The following is a 27,157-nucleotide window of genomic DNA, read 5'->3' as shown; positions in this document are numbered from 1 at the left end:
GAAACCATCGCATGAGGTTTAGTTTGCCTGACCTTTTATCACAAGAAAGGTGAGGACACAGGTGGAGACCCCCCCCCCCAGACCCAGAGAAGGCGGGTGTAGGTTTCAGCCGGTCTGGCCTGAAAACGAAGGGGGCTTCTCACTCTTAGCACAAAGATTACAAAAGAATATTTACCATAATGCAGAAATTCTTTGGGCCCCGTTCTCTTAAAGTCCTATCTTCCAGTGCTTTGTTGCTTTTTGGTGATGAGAGTTGGTGGTTTTGCTAATTCGGTTAAAAATGTAGTTTTTAGTCAGAATAAATTTAGAAAACAAATCGGACAAATTGAGATGAGGGAGCAAACAAAATTCCAGTTTATTTTGTTAATGAAAGAAGATATTCCTCGTTTGTATTTTGTTAAAACATTTTTTCGCTTAGAGTAATCATACAGATCTACTGGGCTTCAAAGAGCTAGATAGCTAAACACAGAAAAATTCGCATCGGGACTGAAAACGTAAGTCCTCATCCATCTTTCTTGTTAATTGCCAAGGACAATAAAAGAAGGTAATGGCCTGTGTCTTTAGTGCAAATGGAGTCTAAATACAGAGAACTATAAAGCAACAGAAAGATTCTCACAGGAAATATTCATACCTAGTCAGCTGCACCAGCTTTGAGAAATGGCTGAAGAGTAGTAAAATTAGTCCTGTTGGGATCATTGGACCCAGACCGCTTCCAACTAGGTGAATCCTCATTTTTGTCAGTGATAATGGCTTTTTTCCTTGGCCTTTTACAGCAGTGTTATACCACAGGAACTAAAAACCTGAGATGTCCTTTAGTCCTTCAAACCACATTAAATCTGTATCCAGAAAGGACTCAGATATCCAGCTGGTTACCACAGTCATTTTCTATAGAAAATGGTGTTCTTACCCCTCTTACAGGATATAAAAACTCAGCCAAGTTTTTTCTTTCTATATCCATTCTGAAAATTATAAATACTAGAAAACTTAGAAAAGAATTCTAATACATACCAGAGTTTAAATCTCACACTCTTTAACTGACAATTTTTTTTCAATCCTCATAGTAATAGAATAGGGAAGATGCTATATCCCCCAAGGAAGAAAATAAAGCTGAGTATTTTGCTCACAATCTCACGACTAGTAAGTGGTCAAGTGGAATTTGAATCCAAGTCTGTGATTTCAAAGCTGAAGCTTTCTCCCCACCCCCCGTATCCAGCTTATTCTTTCTCTTACACCGCAGATTCAGTCCATCAGGGAATCTCACTGACTGTAGTTGACCCTTTAAACACATCCACTGTCTGACCGCTTCTCATGACTGCCACCGTGATCTCTTGCCCTGGACCTTTTGCAGCATCTTCCTATGTGGCCTCCCTACTCCCACCTTGATAATAGCCCCACCCCCACCCCCCCACCCCAGTCTGTGATCTCTTTAAAGCATAATCCAGGTCATCTTACTCCTCTGCTGAAAACTCTCCTGTGGCTTTTCATCTCTTTCAGAGTAAAACCAAGAGTTCTTGTGACCCACCGTGTTCTGACTGCAGATGTTCCACATTAGCGTGTGCCCCCCTACACACACCCCGCTATTTCTCTGGCCTCCTTGCAGTACTCAAACCCTCTGAGCACACTCACACCTCAGGCCCTTTGCACTTGCTCTTCTTTCAGTCTAAGGCTCTTTATCCAGGTATCTTTTTGGCTTGCTCTCTCCCTTCATTGAGATCTTTGCTTATATGTGACCATATCACATACATGTCACCGTTATCCCAGAGGCCTTTCTTGATCACCTGCAGGAACAGCCTCCATCACCTCCACCCTTTACTCAGGTTTATTTTTCTTCTTTCTTTTTATCATCACCTGCCAATATTGTAGACATTCTTTTAACCATTTGTTTGTAGGCTGTGTGCACCAGCCCCCCTTTCCCCCCACTAAAATGTAAGCTCAGTAAGATCAGGGACTTTGTCCTTGTCCATAACTGTATTCCGAGTGCCTAAAACAGTGTTCTAGTAGGCGCTCAGGAAAGACTTGTTAAATACATGCTGTTTTGTGAGCTAACACTGTTTTCCCTTTTGTCCTTTGAATGTTAACATACGAATTCCACATATGTGGAGGCAGGTCATTTGTAAGATTATCAGCCAGCCAGTGTCGATCAAGGATTTTTTTGTGTAGAGCACAACATTTTAACTCCTTCATTTTGGGCTTAGGTGCTAAGGTTTATACCTAATGTTACTGTGGGGCCTTTGCTCATTGCCATGTTATCAGGGATCTCTGTTCCATCAGAATGATTCCTTTTTCCTAACATTTTCTAGTAAGGCCAAGGGTTTCTACCAATGAGATAATCAAGGGCCCTTTTGTGGAAATGCTCATCTTGTGGTCTGCAAGTGAAATAATACAAACTCCAAAACTAGGCTCTATGCATACAGTTATTCAGATCCTGAAATGGAGGATGAATATACAGACTGAAGGAGAAAAGATTCCCTGAAATGCTTCATAGGAGCCTCAGCCTCTGCCTTAAGAATATGTGCTGACTTCACTGGTGAACTTAGTGCTCAGAAAAGGCAGATTATACCCCGTCTTGAGAATTCCGTGTTGTGTAAATAGACTGGAGCCTGGCGTTCTCTGGACCCGTGTTTCCCAAAGCATGGGTGTGAGTTGTCCTGGTCATTTTTAAATTTGAGAAGGCATACTTAGTACACAGATGACAGCATGAAGGATGTGCTGCTACATGAAGTTAGAAGGTTCAGTGTTTGATTCTTGAATATCTGCCATGCAGCCCTGGGCATCCATCTTTCTCTTGTTCTGTGACATTAAGTTGTAATAACCTTCTTGTTCCTGAATCGAGGCCCCCTAAACTGTTCCCTAAAGACCAGATACCTCAGCAAGCTACTCAGTGGGTGAGAAAAAAAGATACCAAGTTTGTTTTCAGGGATCTTTTCAATAGGCTGAGCAAGGACAAAAAAGCTTTGTTTTATGGGCTGGTTAATTATTTTCAGTTTGGGATTCTAAGTGCAAAGACCAGGGCACTTGCCTGCATGGGCAGCTGTCAAGGTTCACGCTGTTTCCGAGCTGGCAATATTTATAGTGGCAAATTGTTGAGCATAAGAAACTTTTAAAAATTTGTTCTGCCCAAAATACTCCCTATGAAAGTATGGGTATCTTCTTAACCTGTTCACTGTAATGTTTCCCTGCGTAGACCAGAAAAGTGGATTCATTATCATTTATTGGGTTTTTGTTTAACTGTTTAATGATGTACCTAGATGACATTTTGACATATAAGATAAAGATATTTCTTTAAAAAAAAAGATATTTCTTTATTTTTACATAACTTGAAATTCTCCTTCTTTTAAAATTCTGAGTAACTAAGACCTGTAAACTAAGACTTTGTTTAGATAGATAACCTTGCTTAAGCTCTAGAATATCTAAAATTGTGGTTTAAACTCTCATGCTACATTGTCAACTTCCTCCTGTCATTACTTTTCTGGGCAGCAGCAGTAGAAAGGGACCCCAGTACTATATTCAGTGCTGTCCATAATGAAGTGTTCTGTTGCTAATTCATTCAGTAGATCGTCTTAGCACTCCTACTACATGCTAGGCAATGGCAGTGGCTAAGCACTGGCAATATAATGGTGAACAAGACTGTGTCGTCACAGAGCTTATGCTCTAGAAATCGATACTGTCGGTGATTGGATCTCGTTTTCTGTACTTAAGTTTAGCCTTCCTTCTGCCACTGCTTCACACATTTCCACTGTTTGAACCGTGCCGGCTGAACTACTGCCGTTCCATGAGAACATCCTGCTCTGTCTCCTTGTCTTTGCCCCTGCTGTTCCCATTACAAAATGTTCTTCCCTTATGTGTTTACCTGGCAAATTCCTCCACATTATTAAGACTTAGCTCAAAAGTTATTTCATCTCTGAATCCTTTCCATCCTCTGCTAGGCCATGTTAACTGCTTTGATTTTAAACCACTGTAGAAATAAATACCCTTTCCAGAATAGAATGTACATGCGTCTGTTGTCCCCACCTCAAGAGCCAGGACCTTCTCGACTAGCTGGATGGTTTAGCTGAATGATGAGTTTGTTAACTTGTGGCACCATCAAGTGGTTCAGCCAAGCAGTGCGACTTCATTCTTCTGCAAAATCAGAACAGTCTGATTTGTGCCACATAGAGAGGGAGGGGGGATTAGAATACCTAATTATGTAATTGGAAGGTGTAATGAGTGGACCACCTTTATGTTGAGAAGCTCAATACTGTACAGTACTCTTGGCAGGCTTGTGATCAATATATGGGAAGGTTTTTGTTTTTGTTTTAATCTTTATTTTTTTTTGTAGCCAGGAAACCTGGGTCATAGAGGTGTGATGGGGTTTGCTTACGGCCCTTCACTGTTGGAGTCAGAGTATATGCAAACACTCTCTTTGCTTTGTTTGCTGCTCAGCTTGAACAAACTTTTCTTTCCCTACCCATTGGCAGAGCCTCATGAGCTCTGCATTTCATGTTGTACGTTAGTCTGGGATCTCTCTTTGGTTTGTGCTCTCATATACTGGATCCTTGCAGCAACGTGAGTTTAAAAATAAAGACCTGCTGGACAAAAAAAAAAAAAAAAAAAAGAATTGCTTTTTAAGTGAGGAATAACTGTAGAGTAATAATTCCAATACACAAATTCTCAAAACCAAAAGTCACCTAATCAAAGTTGGCCCAGGTATTGAAGTACTTTGGGGAAGTTACTTTACTTCGTGTGGGTTTGTGGCTGCAGGGACTAAGAAGGAGAAAGTTGGAGAGTAACAGTGGTTAGGCCCTTGGGTTCATGGTTCTAACAGGTGGGCTGGAGTTTCAGCTCACCTGTTAAGGAGGGTGACTCATACTTGGGAATGGGAAAAATACAAAATAAAACAAAAGAGATATGGGAACTGCCCAGCTCTTGGCAGGAAGAAAATCTATAGTTTGGAGTACATCTCAATTTTATTTCTGCCTTTAGTAATGAAGTTTTTGATTTTGACCACCATGTGTTGAAACAGATCCTCTTCCTTAATAGAAGTTTCATTGTAATTTATACCCCTTCCTTTCATACATGTCAGATAAACAGAATACATTCACTCCTTGGTGTACAACCATGCCCAAGTAATTTCAAACTACAGAAGGAACCGCTTGTGTCATGACTCAGGAGTCGTTGTAATAGGGTTTCCTTGCATTCTGTGTTGAAGCATATCCAAAATATAGCAAGCATAAGAAATAAGGAAACAGCTCCCCTAACCTAAAAGGTAATGTCCAGCTTTGCATCCCACACCACTTCTGTGAAGCGTCTGTTAGTTACCGAAGCTGTTTCCATACTGTTATCCCGTCTCCCCCCAACAAAGAAAAAAGAAAAGAGTGGTGGTCCTATCTTATCAATAGCAAAGTTTATAAAACTCAGAAGCAGAATGGTAAGAAACTAGGGAAGAAAAGTGGTAGCCCAAAGCTAACATGAAATGTTTATTTTAGAGGGACCAAAACTGATAGAACAAGCTTAATAACCATAAAGTATGGAGGAAATTATTATTATCTCTTTAGGGGCATAAAATGTCAAAAATTTCCTATGTGGTCGTTCTGTAACTATATTGTTTAGTCAGAGTAGAAAGCACCCGGCCCCAAATCTCTGCTCTCTAGATTTGTTTAATGCCTTCTTTTTAAAGACTGAAAAAGGTATGTTTCTGCTTATCTTTAATACTTTCTCTAGTCTCAAACTCTGTTGTATTGACAGACTGTATTTTTTTGCGGTATGCAGGCCTCTCACTGTTGTGGCCTCTCCCGTTGCGGAGCACAGGCTCCGGACGCACAGGCTCAGGGGCCCAGCCGCTCCGCGGCATGTGGGATCTTCCCAGACCGGGACACGAACCCATGTCCCCTGCGTCAGCAGGCGGACTCTCAACCACTGCGCCACCAGGGAAGCCCAACAGATTGTTTTTATACAACTTGTTTTATGCTATCGTTTGTTCTATCAAGGTAGCTCTTAGATAGCTGCTTCTCTTTTGCTTCTCTCTCTCTAAAGATACAAACTTTAAAGTTTTTCAGAATGTTTCTGCCACTAAGAGCAATCAAACATCAGTGTGAATTGAGTTTGTGGCCTTCCTAATCAGTGGCATGTTTTTTTGGGGGGGGTATGTTGCCATTCTAGAGTGTCCTGCCCTACTTTGTAGCTACGAAACTGGCTAAAATTCGAAAGCCAACTTTGGATAAGCCCTCTTCAGAGACGTTTGTGAAGTCTGCCATTAAAACTGTCGGCGTGCAATCCCGAACCAACGGATACCTGATCCATTCTCTTATGGTATGTAGATTTTTAAGTTCCAGATTAGTACTTTGGTTTGGGGTTTTCTTTCCCATCGAGTCACAAAATAGTATGTGGTATATTAGCATATATACATTGTCTAGACTTACTAGCAAGGCATCTGTTTTCAACGTACACCCAAGAACTCTAAAATCTACCTATAAATAAAACAACAATATAGTAAAACATAAGATCATATGTTTCAAATGTGTTCAAATTGTAAGCCTTAATTGCATATCTCCCCATTTCTTTCCCTAGGCCTCAGTAATCTCAAGCCTGCCTTCCTGGTTGTATTTTAAATTGACCATGAATTTAGGCAACTCCACCCGGGCTCGCTATCTGAAGAAAATTAAGAAGAACTAAGCATTGGTAACTGTGTTGAGTAACTTGACCAGATGTTCCAGCCTAGGCATGTTTGCTGCAAGGGGCCCACCATCTCCAAATCTTCAGTTGTCATGTTAATTAACAGTTACTGATAAAGCTAAATGTCATAATTGAGAGGAAAGCAGAGTTGCTTTCAGGAGTTCCTGACATATATTCTGGATGCTACCAGGAGTTATTTTGAAATGTAACATAAATGCCCCTATCAAATAGATACAGAACTAACATTAGCAAGAACTGCTTACTAGGAAGGAACAATTATAACAAATCACTGAATGATAGAGTCAGATGTAAGGCTTAAGATTTCATCTGGTCCAAAATGCCAGTGATGATTATGCTTGTATTTTCTCTGAAACATACTTTAAAAAGTAACGGCCAGCTATCCTTTTTTGTTTTGAACACTTTGAGGGAGTGGGGGTTAATTGATTTACTTATGGGAGGACACACTGCAATTTGCATAGCACTCTGTAAGGTTTTCTAAAAGTATGTCTTGGTTTGTACATTTATATGGAACTTTCCTTTCTCAAGGGTAGCTAATGACGTAAAAACAGTGATGAAACACAGAGTTATTTTTGACACATGCCCACTAAAATATGCTTTCCTCTAATACGTATGCCTTCTCAGTTTAAATGTATGTAAATACTGAATGCTATATGGTATGATTTATAAAGGTAAATGGGCCAAAATGTACATTGATGGGCAGCTCCATCAGTGCCACTAAAACTCTGACCCAGCAAGGTGGCCTGCTTGGACCCCAGCTTCTTTGTTTCTGCACTGCACCAATACTGCTCACATATGTGACACCAGGCTACTCTTAGAACAATGATGATATTAGAGTAGTGGCATTATACTTTTAAATAGGTACCCTATAGATATTGATACAATTAGTTTTAATAAAAGATGTTATAACCATGGTGTTGATTGAAAATATATTCCTTTGGTGCTTGAAATTAAGCCCATTTTTGCACTGGTTTAATATAAATTAAGACTTACTTTTATTCTGCTACATAACTTGTTTGGGAAACTTGCTAAGAAATTAATTCAATGTTGCGAAACATGCAACACAGAAGGTAGGTCTTTACCTAGGCTATGGTTCCCAGGCTCTGAGATTTAAGCATCAGGAAATCTGCAGATAAATAAATAAAATTTTTAATTGGGGTATTTAAGTGTTTCTAGCTTTTAAACTTGCCAGCTAAGGACATAAAACAAAAACAGAAAAACCCAAATTACCATCTGCTATTGGCATTATTATATAAAAGAAAAGACATTTTAGCATCCCCAAAATAGGAAGAACATAATCTCAGAATAAAGAATAAATTTAGCTTTACGAAAAACACATTGCCTTTCTCTCTCTCTCATTTTGTTGTAGAAATGGTGAAATCACAATGACCTGGGCAATATATTATTTGCTTTCACACATTTGTTGGTTAATTGTTGTGGTGGTGGTTTTTGCTGGACAGTTGGTAGAGAGGGGGAGGGATTGGTTTGCAAGTATACAAAATACTTCGCCTTTTATCCCATCTAGAAAATAGCTGTAATCTGGCTAGGAAATCCCCTTAGCAAGCTCAAAACTTCTGAGCTGTGGCTTTGACTGCTTCAGCTCAGCAAGTATCCTCTTGTATTCAACACTCAAGGTTGAAGATGATAACATGAAAATCTATGTTTCCAGGCACATGAAAGAAAAATTATACTAAAAGAGAAACCAATGTTCTCAAAAACCTTCAAAATAGTGAAGCAAAATTTTTAGACTTAACTTTATATTGACTTGATTTTATAGTCTGATGTGTGCTAGATAAGGTTTGAACTCAAAGAGCAGAGTAGAAGATTAGTATTGATGATTACTGTAGAATCAGCTCTCCTCACAACATAGAAAACTGGGTTTTAATTTATTGTTCTTTCATTGTCCTTTCAGTACAATAGCATGGGGGAGGGAGGCCAGGAGAGGAATTGCCCTGCACACAGAATGATGTGTGCCATTTTGATTTGTCCTTATGTCAGGCCCATGTGCACTGGCAATAAATAAAGATGATATTGGTCTCCGTTTCCTCAAATGTGGTCCTGCCCCAAAGAGATGAATTCTGAGTTCTCACTTGATATTTATCGCATCATAATACAATAGAAGTGAGCTTTATATAGAGTGAACATCAATGCCAATACCAATACGAATGGTGCTGATTCAGTGTAAAAGAGGAGATTTACTGTGATAATAATACCTTATGAGAATGGAATGAGCTTAAGTAGTACTATAATTTCTGAAGTCTGTTGATACCAAAAATTACCTGATATTTTGGTGGTCCTGGATTTTGCTACTTTGCTCTGTAGTTTACCAGTATCAAAACAAATGATCAAAGGTTTTTATTTAATATGTTAGAAACTAATTAATTAAATTTTAAGGACTCACTACTTTGTGACATTCCAATATTTTTAGATTAGCATATTTGTTATTCCTGATGCAAAACATATAAGTATAGACAGAATTAAAGTTCCCTTGTGGAAATGTAATTCTTTCTATTGAGATTTATATGGAAACATCTAGAAATGGAACACTGTCTAGCATGAACACAAACTTAATAGATGAAAAAAATTTTAATGTGATAAACAGCATAGTACAACTTTGACCACTCTCCTTTACCTGTGTCACTGAAAAGCAAGCAAAATGGGTACTACAAAAGGTAATCCCAAAAGGATGTAAACCCAGCTTGTCTTCCCTGTTATAAAAGTTTCTAGACAAACTGTTGTGTGCGTTTATTGAATGCCAACCATGTCCATTTACGCTTCTGGATGCTGGAGAAACTACAATGAACAAAGCAGATAAAAAATTCTTAACCCCAGTTGAGTTTACACTTGAACAGGATGTGGGGCGGGGGAGGGACCTGGGGGGGGGGAGCAAATGAGGGACAGGTAATAAACAAAAGGAATAATAATAATATGCTGTGGGGAAAAATGAAACAGGGTAAGTAGGATGGGGAATCAATGTTTGTTGGGGTAGGGGTGGGAGGCTTGTGACATTAAATAAGGTACTCATGGCAGACCCAGAGAGAGGTGGCATTGAAGCCATCTTGCGCAAGACCTTTACCTCCCTGGGGGAAGAGCATTTCAGGCAGACCAGCCTGTGCAGAGAGCCCAAGGAGAGAGCATACCTGGTATGTTCCAAGAATAGCTAGGAGTACATACATATTGAAGCACATACTAGGTGAGCTATTTCTGGAAGAGTTCAGAGATCTTGCTTTAGTTTAGTTATGACTTTCTAGTATTAAATCACCTTTACATTCTTGATCTTATTTCACTATCTTTATTTACTGTGGAATTCAGTTTGCTGGTATTGTAGTTAGAATTTCTGCATCTATATTTAAGAAATGGGCTTGCAGTCTTTCTCATACTTGTCTGGTTTTCATATCAAGATTATAACTTCATTAAATGAGCTGGGGAGTGCTACCTGTTTTATTTACTGTGCTCTAGAAGAATCTGTAAAAGATTGGGGCAGACTTTCCTTTGAAAACTTATAAAACAGTCTGGTCCTAGTATTTATTTGTGGCAAGATTTTCAACTACTTATTATGTTGCTTTAAAAATAATAAGACTACTCAGCGTTTCTATTTTTTCTCGATTCAATTTTGAAAAAAAAGTTTTGTTCTAAGCATATACTCATTGTTTCCCCCAAATTTATTAGCATAAAGTAACTTGAGGAATTTTCTTATTTTTTAAACCTCTGCTAGATATATATACCTATTTCCTTTCCCAGTATTGTGTCTTCTCACTTTCTTTTCCTTGACCATTTTGCCAGAAGTTTGTCTATTTTATTAGTTTTTAAAGAACCAACTTTTGGCTTTGTTGAACCTCTCTGCCTTTTTCTTTTCATGCTCTCCTTCTTTCTGGAGGTTTATTCTGTTATTTTTCTTTCATAAATTGGACATTTAATTCATGTTCAATGTTTTTTTTTTACTCTGAAATAAACATCTAAGGCTCTAAGTTTATCTTTTACTACATCCCACAATTTGTGTGTTTGTGTGCACAAATATGTATGTACACAAATGTATTCTCAGTGCTAATATTAAAAATTTTAAATTGATTTCTATGAGCTATGAATTTTTTGTTTTTAAAAGCACAAATTTAAGTTTTTGTAAATGTATTTCCTTTAAAAAACATATTCGTGTCACCATTAATAAGACAACTTTATATTATGTGCATTCTGATATGATGGACTGAAGGTACAACGTCACTTACGTGGTATTCCTGGAAAAAATGTATAAACTGAACATAAGAAGAAATATTTTTTGGGCTTCCCTGGTGGTGCAGTGGTTAAGAATCCGCCTGCCAATGCAGGGGACATGGGTTTCAGCCCTGGTCTGGGAAGATCCCACATGCCGCACAGCAACTAAGCCCATGCGCCACAACTACTGAAGCCTGTGCGCCTAAAGCCCACGCACCGCAACAAAGAGTAGCCCCCGCTCGCTGCAACTAGAGAAAGCCCGCGCACAGCAGTGAAGACCCAATGCAGCCAAAATAAATATAAATAAAATAAAATTTATTAAAAATATATTTAAAAAAAACTAAATTGAAGGATATTCTACAAAATAACCAGCTTATACTTGTCAAAAGTTTCAGATTAAAGAAGACTAAAGAAATGTGACAAATAATGCAAAACACATGATCTTGGATTGGATCCTGGTTAAGAAAAATTTTTTTTTGCTATGAAGGACAATTTTGAGCCAATTTGTGAGATTTGAGTATAGATTAGATAACAGCATTGTATCGATGGTAATTTCCTGAATTTGATCATTGTACTGTAATTACTTTTAAAAAAGTTGTTTTTAAGGAAATACACACTAGACTATTTAGGGATAATGAGACATATATGCAACTTAAATTCAAAAGTTTCGGAAGTATGTATACAGAAAATGATAAAGCAAATGTGTTAATATGTTAACATTTGGAGAATCTAGGTGAAGGGTACATGGGAATTTGTGCTGTTTTGCAAATTTCCTGTATTTCTGAAGTTATTTCAAAATAAAAAGTTAAATCTTTTGTTACTAATTTCTAAATAATTGCATTGTAGTCAAAGAACATGTGAATATGACATAGCTTGGGCAGGTTATAACCTTTCTCCACCTCAGTTTTACCTTCTGAAAATGGGAATAATAATAGCTCCTATCTCATAGATTGTTGAGAGCATAAATTAATATTTTTAAAGTGCTCAGAATCCAGCACAGCATAAGGTAAATATATATATATGATATATATGAGATAAACAATGGTCCCCAAAGGTATCAAGTCCTAATCCCTGTACCTGTAAATGTTACCTTATATGGAAAAAGGCCCTTGCAAATGTGATTAAGTTAGGGATCTTGAGATGAGATTTTCTTAGGTTATCCAGATGGGTCCTAAATGGAATCACAATATTCTTAATAAGAGTGAAACAGAGAAAGATTACAGCCGGAAGAGGAGAAAGCAATGTGACCACAGAGGCAGAGACTGGAGTATTGCAGCCATAAGCCAAGGAATGCCATCAGCCACCAAAAGCTGTTGGGGGCCAGGAATGGATTCTCCCCTAGAGGTTCTGGAGGGTGCAGGGCTCAGCCAGCCAACACTTTGATTTGGACTAGTAACTGAATTTGGACTTCTGGCCCCCTGAACTGTGAGAGCATAGCCTTATTTTAAGCCACTGGGTTTGTTACAGCAGCAATAGGAAACTTATACAAATGTAAGCTTTTTATTATTACCTTTTCTTAGAAGTATTATTACCTTTTCTTAGAAGTTTTTTTGTGACATTTTATGTCTTGGTACAGCCAATTCCTTTTCATGTGCCATATTTGCTTAAGAAGAATGTTTATTTTCTAATTGTTATTTTTCTATATATGTCCTTTAAGTCATTTGTTAATTGTATGCAGATCTTCCATCTCTTTATTAACTTTTGTCTGCCTGACCTGTCAATAATTGAGAGAAGTGTTTTGAATTCTCACTGTAATGACGGATTTGTCAAATTCCCCTGTTTTATCATTTTTACTTTATACATTTTGAGGCTGTCTTTTTAGGCAAATAAAGTTTAGAATTATTTCTTCCTGGTGAGTTGAACTTTTTTTTGTCATGTACTGACATCCTTATTGCTAATGGTTTTTGCCTTAAAATATGTTTTCTGTGGTATCAACTTAGCTACCTTTGCTTTATTTTGGTTAGTATTTAGCAGTATATATTTTTCAATTCTTTTCCCTTCTATCTTTCTACATATTTGTGTCTCGTAAGCCAAATAAACCTGGATTGGGGGTGGGGGATTGTTTTTCAATTTGGTAATCTCTGCTTTTTACAGGCAAGTTTATTCCATTTACATTTATTATGATTCTTAAAACATGAAGACTTCTATCATGCTATTTTGTGCTATTTGTTTCTTTTATGCTTCTTCTCACTTTTTGATTGGCTCAATTTTTCTTTTTTTAAACTCCATTTCCCCCCGTACTAGTTTGGAAGTTTTACACTATATTTTCCTTGTCTTTACTCCTGAACATTTTCAGTGCATATGCAGTACAACTGAAAGTTGTCTGGAATCATAACCCCTTCTTTAATAATATACGGTCTTTAGAACATTATTATTCTGATCAACCCTTTCCTGACTTAACATGTTTTTGTGGACCAGTATTTTAATTTGTTTTTTTAGCTCTATAAATTGTGTTTTCATTATTTTATACAAATATGTTGGCATAAAATAAATAACATGTTTATCACTTTGCACACCTCTTGCATCTCAGACCTTCCCTCTGGTGCATGTCATAGTTTAACTGGCACTATTTTTTCCCCTTTGTTGGTGGTATATTTAAAGTAATGGTGTGACTTAGAATTGATGGCATTTTAAAGTTCATGAAACACCTGATCATTCCACTGACTTCTGGCTTCCACTGTTAGTGTTCAGAAGTGTCAGTATGGCATTCTTCTGTAGGTGATACATCTCTGGCCAATTTAAAGACACCGTTTGACTTGTTCTTCAGTATTATGATAATGTATGCAAGTGTGGAATTTTGAAAATTTATCCTGCTTGGTTTATACTGTGCTTCCTGTATCTAAGAATTCATGTCTTTTATCTTTCTGAAAAATCCTCATTGTCTCCATCTGCCTCTCATGTGTCATATCTTTATTCTGTCTCTTAACCTCTCGTTCATATTTTCCATACTTCTTGTCTCCCTGAGCTGCATGCTGCATAATTTCTTTACATCTACATTCCAGTTCTCTAATTCTTTCTTCATATATGTTTATCTGCTGTTAAAGCTATTCACTGCTATTTTAATTTCAGTTATATTTTTCATTTTAAAAAGTTCTTTTTAATTCTTGTTTAAATTTGCCTGGTCATTCATAGTTTCTTAGTGTGTGCTTATTTTAAAAATTCAGTTTTAAAAGTTAATGAAAGTATTTCATACATTGGTTTTTTACATTCCACATCTGGTGATTCTTCCATCTGAAATTCTTAGGAGTCTAAATCTATTTTTTATATTTTTGCTCTTAGCTGGATGTTTGTTTTCTTCTGTGTTTGATATTTTTATTTTGAAGTCTATTTGTTTGATTTTAATCTGGAGACGAATCCGGAGGGCTAAATTGGGATGTTCTGCAGAGATGAATGTTTTGTTTCTGTCTGTCAATGGCCTAGGCCCTCTACCGCGCGGCACCACTCTCTTTGAGGTACCTGACGATGCAGGAATCTCAGGCTTAGTTCTCTCACCTTGTAGTGATTCCAAGAGTTACTCTCCTCTTACTAATGCTGATTGGGCATTTCCCTCACTGATTTATTTTCCTTACTGCTCCCTGCTTCTAGCTCTGGTTTCAGTTTCTTACACTTTTTTCCCTTTTGGTTTGGTTTGTCTTCTGCCTTTAGAGATACCATTTTTATTTCTTGTGAGTCCAGCCTTGCATTAAAATGTAGAGTGGTTACAAATTAATTTTTAAAGAGTTCGCATAAACGTTCTTTTTTACATTTCTTCTAGTTGGGGATTCAGTATGATATAAGTTAATAGATATACGACAGAACAACCCAGCGAAATTCAAATTTTCTGCAAAGAACAGAGGAGCCATACAGACAACTTACGACTAACATTCATAGGGATTTTGTGGTCACTCAGCATGTTTGTCCTAATTTAGCCAAAATCTAGTTGTATTAGTTAGCCGAACTGCCAGAATCCTCCATTAAGTTTTCCATTTTTTTCTTTCTCTCTGTGCTTGGATATCTTCTACTGACTGTCACTTTTTAAAATTAATAGACTGTATAGAGCAGTTTTATGTTTACAGAAAATGCGTGTGATATAACCACCATTATAGTATCATAAAGAATAGTTTCACTGCCCTAAAAATCCCGTGCTCCATTTATTAATCCCTTCCTTTCCCCCGACCTCCAAACCCTGGCATCAGTGGTCTTTTTGTTGCCTCTATAGTTTTGCCTTTTTCAGAATTCTATAGTTGGAATCATACAGTACATAGCCTTTTCAGACTGGCTTTTTTCACTTAATATGCATTTAAGTTTCCTCCATAACTTCTGAGGGCTTGAGAGCTCTATTCTTTTTATTGCTGAATAATATTCCATTGTACAGATGTACCACAGTTTGCTTATACTGAAGGGCATCTTGGTTGCTTCTAGTTTGGACAATAATGAATTAAGCTGCTATAAACATTTGCGTGCAGGGTTTTATGTGGACAAAAGTTTTCAGCTCATTTCGGGTAAATACCAAGGAGCGTGATTACTGGATTATATAGTAAGAGGGTTTAGGTTAGCTCAACTTAGCTTCTTTTCTATTGACCATCTTTTTTTTTTTTTTTTTTTTTTGTGGTACGCGGGCCTCTCACTGTTGTGGCCTCTCCCGTTGCGGAGCACAGGCTCCGGACGCGCAGGCTCAGTGGCCATGGCTCACGGGCCCAGCCGCTCCACGGCATGTGGGATCTTCCCGGACCGGGGCACGAACCCATGTCCCCTGAATCGGCAGGCGGACTCTCAACCACTGCGCCACCGGGGAAGCCCCTGACCATCTTTTAAGTTCACTAATCCTACCATACTGAGGATACATTCTGCTGTTAAATCCATGTAATATCAGGTATTAAACATTTCATGTCTGGAATGTTCATTGGATTCTTTCATGTAATTTCTAATCACCTATTGAAACACTCCCTTTTTCATATTTTGTCCGTTTCCTCTATTTTTATAAATATTCCAATCGTTGTTTTAAGGTCCTTGTCTGCTTACTCCTACATTTGGATTATCTGTTCATCTACTTGTTTTTTCTCTTGATGAGCAGTCACATTTTTCTGCCTCCTTGCACGTCCCATAATTTTTAAAAATTGTATGCCAGACATTCTATATAAAAGAACCATCAAGACTGAAGTCAATGTTATTTTTCTCCAGGGAGGTCTTGCCTCCTTGCTGGTAGATAGGGTGGGTATTGAGCTGAGCTAGGGTTAGGATGCCACTTTAATTAAAGTCAGTGCCCCATAGTTTGAAATGTCAGCAGAATGAAACCTGTCGTATGTTTCTTGTGGGCTCCTCTTTCTCAGAACTTGGTTTTTAAAGCATAGTAAGACTGAGAGGTTTTACCTTGTCTTTCCATCCCAGCCCTCTATCCTTCTGTGCTGCCCTAGTACTCAGCAAATGCCTTGTAGGGCAAACTGGTTATGCATTTGAGAAATCTTCTAGATTCCAATCTATCGTGCCATCCCAATGGCTGTCAAAAGGTCTGTTGGATTCTCTTTCCCCTTGTAGAGATGCCACTGTCTTTGGCAAACCCAATTCTCCATTGTCATGCTTGGAAAATGTCCCTGGGGAACACTCTTGCACTGCTGGTGGGAATGTGAATTGGTTCAGCCACTATGGAGAACAGTATGGAGGGTCCTTAAAAAACTACAAATAGAACTACCATATGACCCAGTAATCCCACTACTGGGCATATACCCTGAGAAAACCAAAATCCAAAAAGAGTCATGTACCAAAATGTTCATTGCAGCTCTATTTACAATAGCCCGGAGATGGAAACAACCTAAGTGCCCATCATCGGATGAATGGATAAAGAAGATGTGGCACATATATACAATGGAATATTACTCAGCCATAAAAAGAAACGAAATTGAGCTATTTGTAATGAGGTGGATAGACCTAGAGTCTGTCATACAGAGTGAAGTAAGTCAGAAAGAAAAAGACAAATACCGTATGCTAACACATATATATGGAATTTAAGAAGAAAAAAAAATGTCATGAAGAACCCAGGGGTAAGACAGGAATAAAGACACAGACCTACTGGAGAACGGACTTGAGGATATGGGGAGGGGGAAGGGTGAGCTGTGACGGGGCGAGAGAGAGTCATGGACATATATACACTACCAAACGTAAGGTAGATAGCTAGTGGGAAGCAGCCGCATGGCACAGGGATATCGGCTTGGTGCTTTGTGACCGCCTGGAGGGGTAGGATAGGGAGGGTGGGAGGGAGGGAGACGCAAGAGGGAAGAGATATGGGAACATATGTATATGTATAACTGATTCACTTTGTTATAAAGCAGAAACTAACACACCATTGTAAAGCAATTATACCCCAATAAAGATGTTAAAAAAGAAAAGAAAAGAAAATGTCCCTGGGGAAGAACATAGCCAGCTCACCTAGCAAGGGTTCTTTCTTTAGAATTTTAGTTAAGCTAGTCCTCATTGCATCCCAAAATCTCCAGTGTCTTCAAAGAAAAACAAATTATAATTTACTTGTTTATTTTTTCCATTATAGTGACTGCTCACTACTACCGCGTCCCACCCAGAAATAGAGGCTTCATTGAGCTTTTAATTTTAATTGTTACATTTGGTTCTTTTTAAAACCATCAAAAATTCAAAGCTATTTTAAAACTATACTTATGTTTTTCATTCTTTTATTTATTTCAACATATTAAACATCATTATGTTGTGTATCTAATAGTTCCAATAATTCAGTAGTTTTTGTAGATGTTTCTACTGTGTCTGCTGACTTTTGCTAATGGTGCTTCCTTTCCCGGTATTTTTCATGATTTGTGTGTGTGTTTGTTTATGTTCATTAGACCTATATTGGAATTATTCAAAGTCTTACTGAGTGTAAATTTTCCTGGCAGGATTTGTGTTTGTTTGCATCAGACATGAGGGCACTACCGATTTTCACCTGCCTTAAATTAAAATTCTCAGCCTATGCAGTTGTTGGTTTTTGTTGGTCTTGGGTTTGGGGGAGTGGACAGGGGAATTGTATAAACGGTATTAATTCAGCCTTTAATCCTATGTAAAGTTAGGCTAGTGGCCATGAATTCTTAGGGAAGAGTTTTCCCTACCCTAAGTTAATGCCAAGACAAAAAAGTTTTCTTGCTGTTGGCCTCTGTGAGATTTCTTTTCTGCACCCCCTCCCGGTACGTACTCCCTTCCTAGGTCCCAGCTTTATGCAGAAGGTCTCTGCTATAACTCCCCTTCACGAACTTTGTCTCCGTCCCGTCCCAAGCCACCTACCCCCTCCCCCAGGAATATCCAAGCAGTTGGCCACCCAGGAATGTATATGTCCCAGCTTACTCATCTCTCTGGACTCATGTTCCCACATTACTCCTGGTCTCAGAGGAAATCTTTTTTGCACAGGCCAATTCATTATTGAAAAACATTTTATCTTTTATTTGTAGGTGTTTTATACCAGATACCCCTCGGGATCTCCAACCTAATTTCTAAAAATGGAAGCTCTATGTGCTTTCACTACATGGAGTCAGATTCTCCTACCTAGTGTACTATTGACTAGCTCATCTCTGCAAAGCCACTCTTCTGCCCCTGAGAGTACAATGGTGCAAGACCTGGAATAATCCTTTCAGACTCATACCTTATAAATGTGGTTTCTGCCCAGCAAGTGGTACTAGAAGTATGAAAGCTATAAGGCCACGTTTAACATGCCCAGTTTATCCAGAGTGTTATTCCATGCATAGGAATGATTTAGGCTTACTATGTTTTTTTATTCATGCACCCACCCTGATGCAGGTGTTGGCTGCATTTGACAAGTGGACAAACCAATGGTGGTTGCCAAGCACTACACAACCTATGGAAAAGCTGTAAGTGGAGCCTCAGATGAATACTCTGTTTAACAGCTATGTTGTCTTTCGTTCTTTCCGGGCAAAAGACAACCTAGGCACATCAATTTAGCTTTTATGCCTCTTTACATAATGGATTTGCTTCTACCAAGTGGATAATTTATTCCTAAGGCATTAGGGGACTTATTCCACTAATCGTTAACTTAATAATTTCCGGTACTTTTAACTTATTCAGTAATAAGTTTTTGTTGACTGTTTTCTGGCCAGCATCCTAATCACTTGAAAGAAAACAGTCCCTGCCTTAGGACACACCTAAGGACAAATGGACCAATACTCTGGTTTCTCTTTAGATCACATAAATCTTTCACCTTTTTAAAACAAATGGATTTGACAACCATTTCAGAGTATCCTATGAGATGGGAAGTAATGGAGAAAGGGCGAGTGAGTATTTAATGTTAATCATATACTTCATACCGTATATAAATTAACATTTAATGTTTATTATGCCTCTCAAGGCCTGCATGATCTGCCTCTTTTCTACCTCATCTCAAAAAACTCTTTCCCTGGGCTTCCCTGGTGGCGCAGTGGTTGAGAGTCCGCCTGCCGATGCAGGGGACACGGGTTCGTGCCCCGGTCCGGGAAGATCCTCACATGCCGCAGAGCGGCTGGACCCATGAGCCATGGCCGCTGAGCCTGCACGTCCGGAGCCTGTGCTCCGCAACGGGAGAGGCCACAACAGTGAGAGGCCCACGTACCGCTAAAAAGAAGGGAAAAAAACAAAGAAAAAAACCCAACAAAACTCTTTCCCTCACTCTCTATTCCTACAGGAACTGTTTCTCCGATACCCCCTATTAAGTAGTGTGGTGGAATGATTGCACAAATGGCCTCAATACTCTACTCCCCCCAGTATCCATACCCTTTGCAATGTGACTTTACAACAACTCCAATCAAGAGGTGAAGTCTATTTCCCCGCTCCTTGAAACTGAGCTGTCTTGCTTTGGCCAAGAGAGGTCTTGTGTGTTTGCACACACCTCCCCTGACACCACTATTAGAACATACCTGGTGAGCTTGTTCAAGGATGAGAGACCACATGGAGCTAAGGGCAGTCTAGAACAGCCAACCACCAGCTGCTAACCCACCATCTGAATTAGATCCAAATCAGAACTCCCAACCAACCTAGGACTCAACATACAATGGGGATATTACTCCACTAGTTCAGGTCTCCCAAGATAGAGTCTCATATAAAATACCACACCTGTAATATCTGTTTTTTAAATGTCTACCTTCCCTGCTAGACTATAACCTCCACGAGGGCAGGAACCAGGTCTGTCTTGATCACAACTTTGTCCCCAGCATCTAGCACAGTGCTAGCTACAGTCAGTACTCATTATTAGTTGATTAAATGTGTGTATCGGTGAATGTATGAGCGAATCTTCACACAATCCAACAGATGAGGAAAACTAAGGTTGGGAGGGCTTTAGTAACTTTTCTGAAGTCACCCACCAAGGAAGTAGTGAGGCTGAGACACAGTTCATACACTTGATATAATACAGTTCACACAGCTGTGAGGACTGGGTAACTCTAAAGCGGAATCTGCTAAGCCATCTAGATAAAGCCATTAAGAACGACCTATAACCCAGGGTCTGCTGGATTATATTGCTACCAACCCTTCACTTTTGAAGTCACTGAAAGAAACCAGCTATGAGGTCCCAGGAAATGGCTCTACGTATCATTCCAGGAATAGTCCTGCCTTTCTTAATTTGGCTTTCATTCTGCCATGTATTTGTAGAGTAGTGGCATGGTGGCATCATGAAGCATAGTGGTTCAGTTTTCTCCTTTGTCAATGGAACTAATATTTATATTACCTACAACACAAGGTTGCTCTAAAAATTACATTAGCGTAGGCATGTAAGTAATTGGAGCAGCACCTGGCATGCAAGAAGCTCTCAAGAAATGTTAACGAATAATATTAGTTGCTACTATTTAGAAACAAGGACGTGGAAATGTAGCTTACTCTTTTCAGGGGTAATATAACTATCAGAACATCTTTGAGCCATACGAATGCTACATACTTTAAAACCTTGACATAACTTCCTGTTTGCCATAAAGGTCTTCACTGATGCCCATAACCTCTAGTGGTCTCTCCTGTCCTGGATTTTTGTCTGCTCTCCACAATTTCACATCCAATTATACTGTTCTTTAATATCATTTACACTATGGTTCAACGGTAGATTTTATCTCTGGCAGCACCTGCAATCATGCTGGGCACTGAACAGGAGGAGTTCCTGTCTGGAGTCTGGGGAAGCATCCTTTCTCCCTCAACAATGTTTAAAGTTGACAGAGACTTGAAAACCTCCGCGAAAACACCCTCCTCCTCCCTCAAGCCAGGAAATGCTAATAAGCCTTTGGCAGTTGAGACGTGAGCTGGGAATTTCTCTATGAAACCACTGAGAACTGTTAGCGTGATGGTGGTTATTTGCCTTGGATTGGATTTTCTCAGGAATTCAGCAGCAGGTGATTGAATGTTTGGCAAGAGTCTGGTGTGAAAATCAGCAACTGAAAACAGGCTACATTTGTGTTGCCTCACCCAGAATCATTTCTAAGAGCTACCACCACGTAAAGTATCTATCAGTTTTGCCATCCAGGGGATGAGATAACTGTTGGGTGGAAAAGTAACCACCTGAATAAAGCAGGCAGCTGGAAAAGGTAAAGAGAACTCATGAAGCTTCTTGCAAAATGAAACAAGGCACTGTTAAAAATGCAAATTGCTGGGCCCTGCCCCAGACCTACGGGGAGGGGGGCCTGGAATCTTCATATTTACAAGCATCCCCTATGGACTCCAGTGCAGATGGTCTTCTGACTACACGCTGAGAAACGCTGATTTCAGCTTCCAGATTTGTGCCTACTGGGACTTCAGGAGGGTTGTCTCAGGTGAAGAGAATCAAGAAGGTAGTGCAAGAGTAAAGGGCCAGAGATAATAAGGGTCCAAATCAGAGGCAACCCCACTACCTACAGTTTAAGGCCCGCCCTGGAGCCAGCCATTTGCTACCCATTGCTCCCATCCCAATCACACTGTAACAGTCAGGACTTAAACAGGAGACAGAAACCATATAGTAATTTGAACAAGGAAAAAAAAATATTAAGTTACCTACAAGGGGAAAAAGAAAACTCTGATACACAGAAACAGCAGATATAGGGAGCAGCCACTACCTACCTATATGTCGAGGCAGAACATGAAGGAAGGCACAAATCTGGAAGACTCCCACCCATCAGGAAGCACAGACCTGTGCTGTACTTTTTAAGTCGTCTGCTCCAGGTGAGGGTTTCACAGGGTTTTCAAGCAAAGGATGACCAGTCTCCTCAGACACACGAGGGCAAGCTGCTTCCACTGCCAAGGGAGGCTCAGGGTGACTTGGTTGTTCAAGATGGTCAATTTCACCTGGGTCCAAGCAGATGTTCCCTATTTCAAGTTTTGGGATCCCATTCCTTCCCAGATGATGTCTTAACTTCACAAGAGATGTTAACAAGGCTGTAAATTCAACTAATTCAGGGCACAGAGAGGTGCCAATCACAGCAGGCCACCATGCACTGCGGAGCCAGCTGAGAGAAGCACACTGGAGTGAGGGGAAAGAGCTCCTTCTCTCTAACATTTCTCCCTCTAATGTCCCTCTAGCATCCTCTACTGATGAAGCTTAACACCGAGCCAAATGGCAAGAGAGAAATGTTGTAGTGTTGCAAGCAGAGCAGAGAAGTATGGGGCTGGGGCTGAGAATCAGTAGGCTGGTGACTGGTAACGCACCCCACCTTCATTGTCTCTCCCATGGTCTCTGCTACCACCCCCTAACAAAAACACAAATACTGCAAATAGAAATGAGGAAACCCAGGATGCCAACATCCATCAAGAACATCTTTCGAAAACTATATACTCACATGTATCTAGGGTGACCAACCATCTCAGTTTGCCCAGGGCCGTTCCAGCTTTAGCACTTAAAGTCCTGCATCCTGGGAAACCCCTCAGTCCCAGAAAAACCGGAACCATTTGTCACCCTACATGCCTCCCAAAGGTTTTCAAACATTGTGTGCATCAGAATCACCTTGGGCACTTGGTAAAAATACAGGTGACTCTGTTAAAACTGTTAAAGGTGATGCAGTTATTTTGGGTGCAAGCAGACCATGGATTGATTTTTAAGAAATGTTCTACTTGGAGGACAATCCAGGACTTCTTTGTTCCCGTTCCAAAACCATAATCATTGAAAAGAAAGAAATGACATCCTTTGGAAGATACATACAAGGTTCCTGAACCAGAAGCAGACACTGACAAATTATTAGTTGATAGTAACAACAACATAGGGTCATTGATGAGGTATACTGAGCTTCTTGCAGGTAAGCATTATATAATACAAGGTTTATTTTAAAGACTTTCACAGAATAACTTGCACAGACATAGTTAATTTAGTGCTACTTTTGCTATTTTCACACTGTAAGGTACATGATTTACCATGGCCGCTTTAAAGATGTTTCTCAAGAACTCAGATGGGTTGAAGAGAAGACACTCTTAACATTTACAGAGTTTCTACTGCGTTCCAGGCATTGTGCTAAATTCTTTAAATATATTATCTCATTTAATCCTCCCAACAGAAGCTGTACCCATTTTATAAAGAAGCAGGGTACGCGACCTAGATTATACACCTAGTAAATGATGGTGTATAGACGGAAATCCAGGTCTCTTCTCTCACGCAAAATTTGTTAGCACTGTAGAGCCATAACGAATAAGGCGTGGTCCCATGCCCTGGTCTAAGTGCTATGATCGAGGTACGCACAGGCTGCAGTGGCAACACAATGGAGGTGCATCTTAGACTCTGAATGGCTTTCGGGATAAAAGTCAAATCCTTTTGCTCAGTACATCAGGACCAGGTTCCCCCAACGCCTTCGCCCTTCTGCCAGGCCCGCTGGGTCTCAGTCGCTCTTTCCGCACAGACCAAAGAAGCGGGCTCTTGGACGTCTCTAGTTAGAGGTGTGCGGGGAATGTCCAGAGGGACTTCGGCCTAGTTAATACGTCTTCATTCCCACCTTCGCCATATCCCGGCCCCGCACGGGGCTCCACCGCACGCTCAATCTCTGTGCTCCCCTCGAACCCCGGCCCTACCATCTGCACCTTCAGCGAGTCGGCCCTCCAGGCGCGGGGAACGCAGAGCTGCCCGGATTCCAAGAGGTGGCGCCGGAAGCGGCGGCCGCGGCACGTGACGTCAGAGGAAGTGCCTGACGCCGCGGCCTGTGGTTGAGAGTTGCCGGAGTCGGTACCCGGCGCTCAAGGTTTGCGGGACCGCGGGCGGCGGAGCAGGCCGGGGGCAGCGGAGTTTACTTTAGGACGAGCGGCTTTGAACCTCTGCGCCCGTCTCCGCCGGCAGGTGAGGGCTCCAGGCCTATCGCTGGGTGCCCGGGGCTGCGAGTGTGGGGACCGCCCTGAGGTCCCTTCCCGAGCGACCTCCGGGACCTCGTTCAGGGCCTCCCAGGAAAGAAGGGTCTAAAATAGAGAAAGTTGCTAACCCTTATCGACAGGACTAGGCTCTGTTACCTTCGAGGATCGCTTAACCCGCACTTGGACCGTGAGAAAAGTATTGGTTCTTCTGTTTACAGAGGAAGAAACAGGCTCAGAAATGTTAAGTCGTTTGCCTCAGGCCATGCAGCTGGGAAGTGTCAGATCTGGCTGGCGCCAGAACCCTTGCTGTTTGCACTGCAGCAGGGTTCTCACACTTAATTCGAGTAAAGAATCTCAGCATGGAAGGTGGGGTTAGTTAACAGTGTCTGGGACTGCAAATTCAGTAGGTCTGGGATGGGGTTCTGGAATCTGTATTTTCAACAGTCGTACTGTGCATATAATAGTAACCGCTCCCCTGTGAACATAGCAAGAACGGTAGCTAATTGTTGTGTTAAGGTTTTAAGGCCTCACTTGAGAGAAAATGTCACATGAGGGCTTACTCTGCAAATCATGTGAGACTGGAGAGTTGGTATTTGGTTCTGCCATTAACTTTTTGGGCAGATGGCAGCCTCTGTCCTCTCCCCACCTATTAAATAAGAAGACTTACAGACTTATCATTTGGGGGAATTTGTTAAACATACAGATTCCCGGGACCAGCTTTATTCTACTGAATCAGAAGGTCTGGAGGTGGAGCTGGGAATCTGTAGGCTAAATAAGCTATCAAATGAGCCTGTTACCTTTGAGAACTTGAGATGGAAATGGATTATAGGGTTGGAATACTCCCCCCCCTTCCCATTTTTGTTTTTTTGTAGCAGTGCATGCTCCTGTATTTGCTGTGGGCTAGACTTTTATTGGCAAAAATGTCAAATTAGTATTACTGGCCATGACGAGGTGGATTTTTTACTTAGCTGAAGACTGGAACGTAATAAAATTTGAATGTTAGTCTACCTACTGTTGATTTCCTGAGTGACACTGGGTGAGCCGCTTAACTTTGTGGGCCTTACATACCTGTTTATCATCATCTCCTACAATGCTTGTTATAAAGACAAACACCTGTATCCATCCTACATCACATCCTGAGACAGGCCATAGGTGCTTTTAACAAGCTTCCGTGGAAGTTTGATGCAGCCTGTGATAATGGAATATGGCAATGCCCTGGGAAACTGTGTCTTAGCCTATTTCTGAATGTTCATAGGTGGAGTATTACAGTTTCTCTGTGTTCTGCTCTTGGGGGACTAATAAGAGTAATGTGGTTTTTGATAGGTCCTGGTTTTAGAATTTCTTAACATCTGCTTTCTTGCGAATGAAGTGAAAGTACTGTGATAACATAAACATTAAAAGATAAACATTGCAAAAGATAAACATTAAAAGCAGCATCCCCAAGTGACGTAGTAGGCTCCTTGACTGAGATGTTGTGATGTCAGAAGTTGATTTCATGTAGAAGCTCTGATTGCTATTGAACCATCTCGTCTGCTTGAAAGGATTATAATTACCCCTTGATAGTCCAAGCTCTCACAACCCCAACTAAAACATCTTTTTTTTTTTCTTTAAACAGATACCATTGTGTAGTTTGAATCAGGAATGAAATATTCTGAAAGCTGAGAGCAGGAACCTTCTTGATCAACATGGAGGACAAAAGACGGCGAGCCCGAGTACAGGGAGCCTGGGCTGGCCCTGCTAAGAGCCAGGCCATTGCTCAGCCAGGCAAGAACCTGTGGGGATCTCGTGTGTGTGTGTGTGTGTGTGTGTGTGTGTGTGTGTGTGTGTGTCTGGACAAGTATCATCCTATTTTATATATATCCTTTTGGTTTATAGTGGACTCCCATTTCAATTGATGTTAAGGTTTGAGTCTCTTCTCTCTCTTGCTTCAGCTCCCACTGCTGAGAACCATCTCCAACAGAGACCTGGCCAAACCTGGATGAACAAGGAGCATCGTCTGTCTGACAGACAGTTTGTGTTCAAAGAACCCCAGGAGGTAAATTCTTGTTTCTTCTTCAACAGTAACAAAGATTTATTTATAAAAGCAACAGTCACATAGTAGACACTCAAATAAATAGTGACAGAATAAACTTACTAATAAAAAGAGAGTTGAAAGTATTATAATAATAATGAAATATGGAGTATCAGTTTTTTAGTATGTCTGAGGATTCTTTGTAGTCTTCCCCCAATTTGTAGGCATATATAGTTCCCATTTTTTTTGGCAAGGACGTGTACCATGACTAGAGGTTAGAGGTTATACCATGACTAGAGCTTGCATTAGTTATCTAAGTTCTAATGGTCCTAAAAATTGCTAGTATAGCACATATCTCTGGAATTGGATTGAAATTTCAGCTACTACAATGCCTGATCTTTTTAGCTTTTTCTCCCACTGGGAAGGATGTAAGAAAGGGTGAAGAGTCACTTTTTAATAACATGGGGAAAAAGAGCTAAAAATCAGGCATCTTGCTGTAGTAATAATTATATAAGTAATATTAAAACCCCTTATTTCCTAGTATATCTTCTATTTTAAAAAATCCCTTGGAAAGATGGTTTTTCCAGAGCTGCTGACTGCTAGGAAAATGTATTAATTCTAATTTTGTCATCTTTTACTGCCCACTAGTAACTGTGACGTAGTTCTAAGAAGAATAGAAACGAGTTTCTGGTGGGATAGTGAGAGCTTAGGATAAAAAAGGGAGAGGTTTAAACCTGATTTATTTTGACTAGAAATGAGAGGATACAGTAATCCTGCAAGTAAGCCTCCCTGAGGATTAGGAATCATTCAGAAATCAGACCTGGCTTTTTCCTTGCAGGTGGTACGCAGAGCCCCAGAGCCACAAGTGATCGAGTAAGTAAATTGCTGCCCTCCTGTAACTATTGCCCACAGTGAAAGGGAGAGTCCAGGATCTTTCCCTCACCCTGGTTTTTCCATCTGGAAAAGATAATGGCCAATGTGTCTAAATTTTAGGCTGGGATATTCCTGTCTCAGATGTCTTTAAACTTGGTC

At 40.1% G+C, this 27,157-nt stretch overlaps 2 protein-coding genes across 14 annotated transcripts in view; both read left to right on the top strand.

The window, feature by feature from the left end:
- Positions 1-9,401, top strand: part of HSD17B12 (hydroxysteroid 17-beta dehydrogenase 12) — a 189,510-nt gene extending 180,109 nt beyond the window's left edge. For all 3 annotated transcript variants that reach the window (XM_067749340.1, XM_067749339.1, XM_067749341.1), the window contains exons 10-11: positions 6,139-6,288; positions 6,547-9,401. In XM_067749340.1, coding sequence (XP_067605441.1) covers positions 6,139-6,288; positions 6,547-6,651 — 255 coding nt within the window. In that variant the 3' untranslated portion in view covers positions 6,652-9,401. The remainder of the gene's footprint in view (positions 1-6,138; positions 6,289-6,546) is intronic.
- Positions 9,402-23,933: 14,532 nt separating this feature from the next.
- LOC137230270 (alpha-ketoglutarate-dependent dioxygenase alkB homolog 3) overlaps positions 23,934-27,157 on the top strand; it is a 180,903-nt gene continuing 177,679 nt past the window's right edge. For 6 of the 11 annotated variants that reach the window (XM_067749327.1, XM_067749329.1, XM_067749326.1 and 3 more), the window contains exons 1-4: positions 23,935-24,103; positions 25,730-25,878; positions 26,046-26,149; positions 26,964-26,998. In XM_067749327.1, the coding sequence (XP_067605428.1) occupies positions 25,800-25,878; positions 26,046-26,149; positions 26,964-26,998 (218 nt within the window). In that variant the 5' untranslated portion in view covers positions 23,935-24,103; positions 25,730-25,799. Of the gene's footprint in view, positions 24,104-25,729; positions 25,879-26,045; positions 26,150-26,963; positions 26,999-27,157 lie in introns of those variants that run through there. The other 5 variants (XM_067749335.1, XM_067749332.1, XM_067749338.1 and 2 more) reach the window with 4 other exon arrangements.

This window comes from Pseudorca crassidens, chromosome 9 (genome assembly GCF_039906515.1).
Source record: "Pseudorca crassidens isolate mPseCra1 chromosome 9, mPseCra1.hap1, whole genome shotgun sequence".
In the NCBI taxonomy this organism is placed as follows: domain Eukaryota; kingdom Metazoa; phylum Chordata; class Mammalia; order Artiodactyla; family Delphinidae; genus Pseudorca; species Pseudorca crassidens.
The sequence above is the reverse complement of the archived record's forward strand: the minus strand, read 5'-3'. Positions and strand labels throughout refer to the sequence as shown.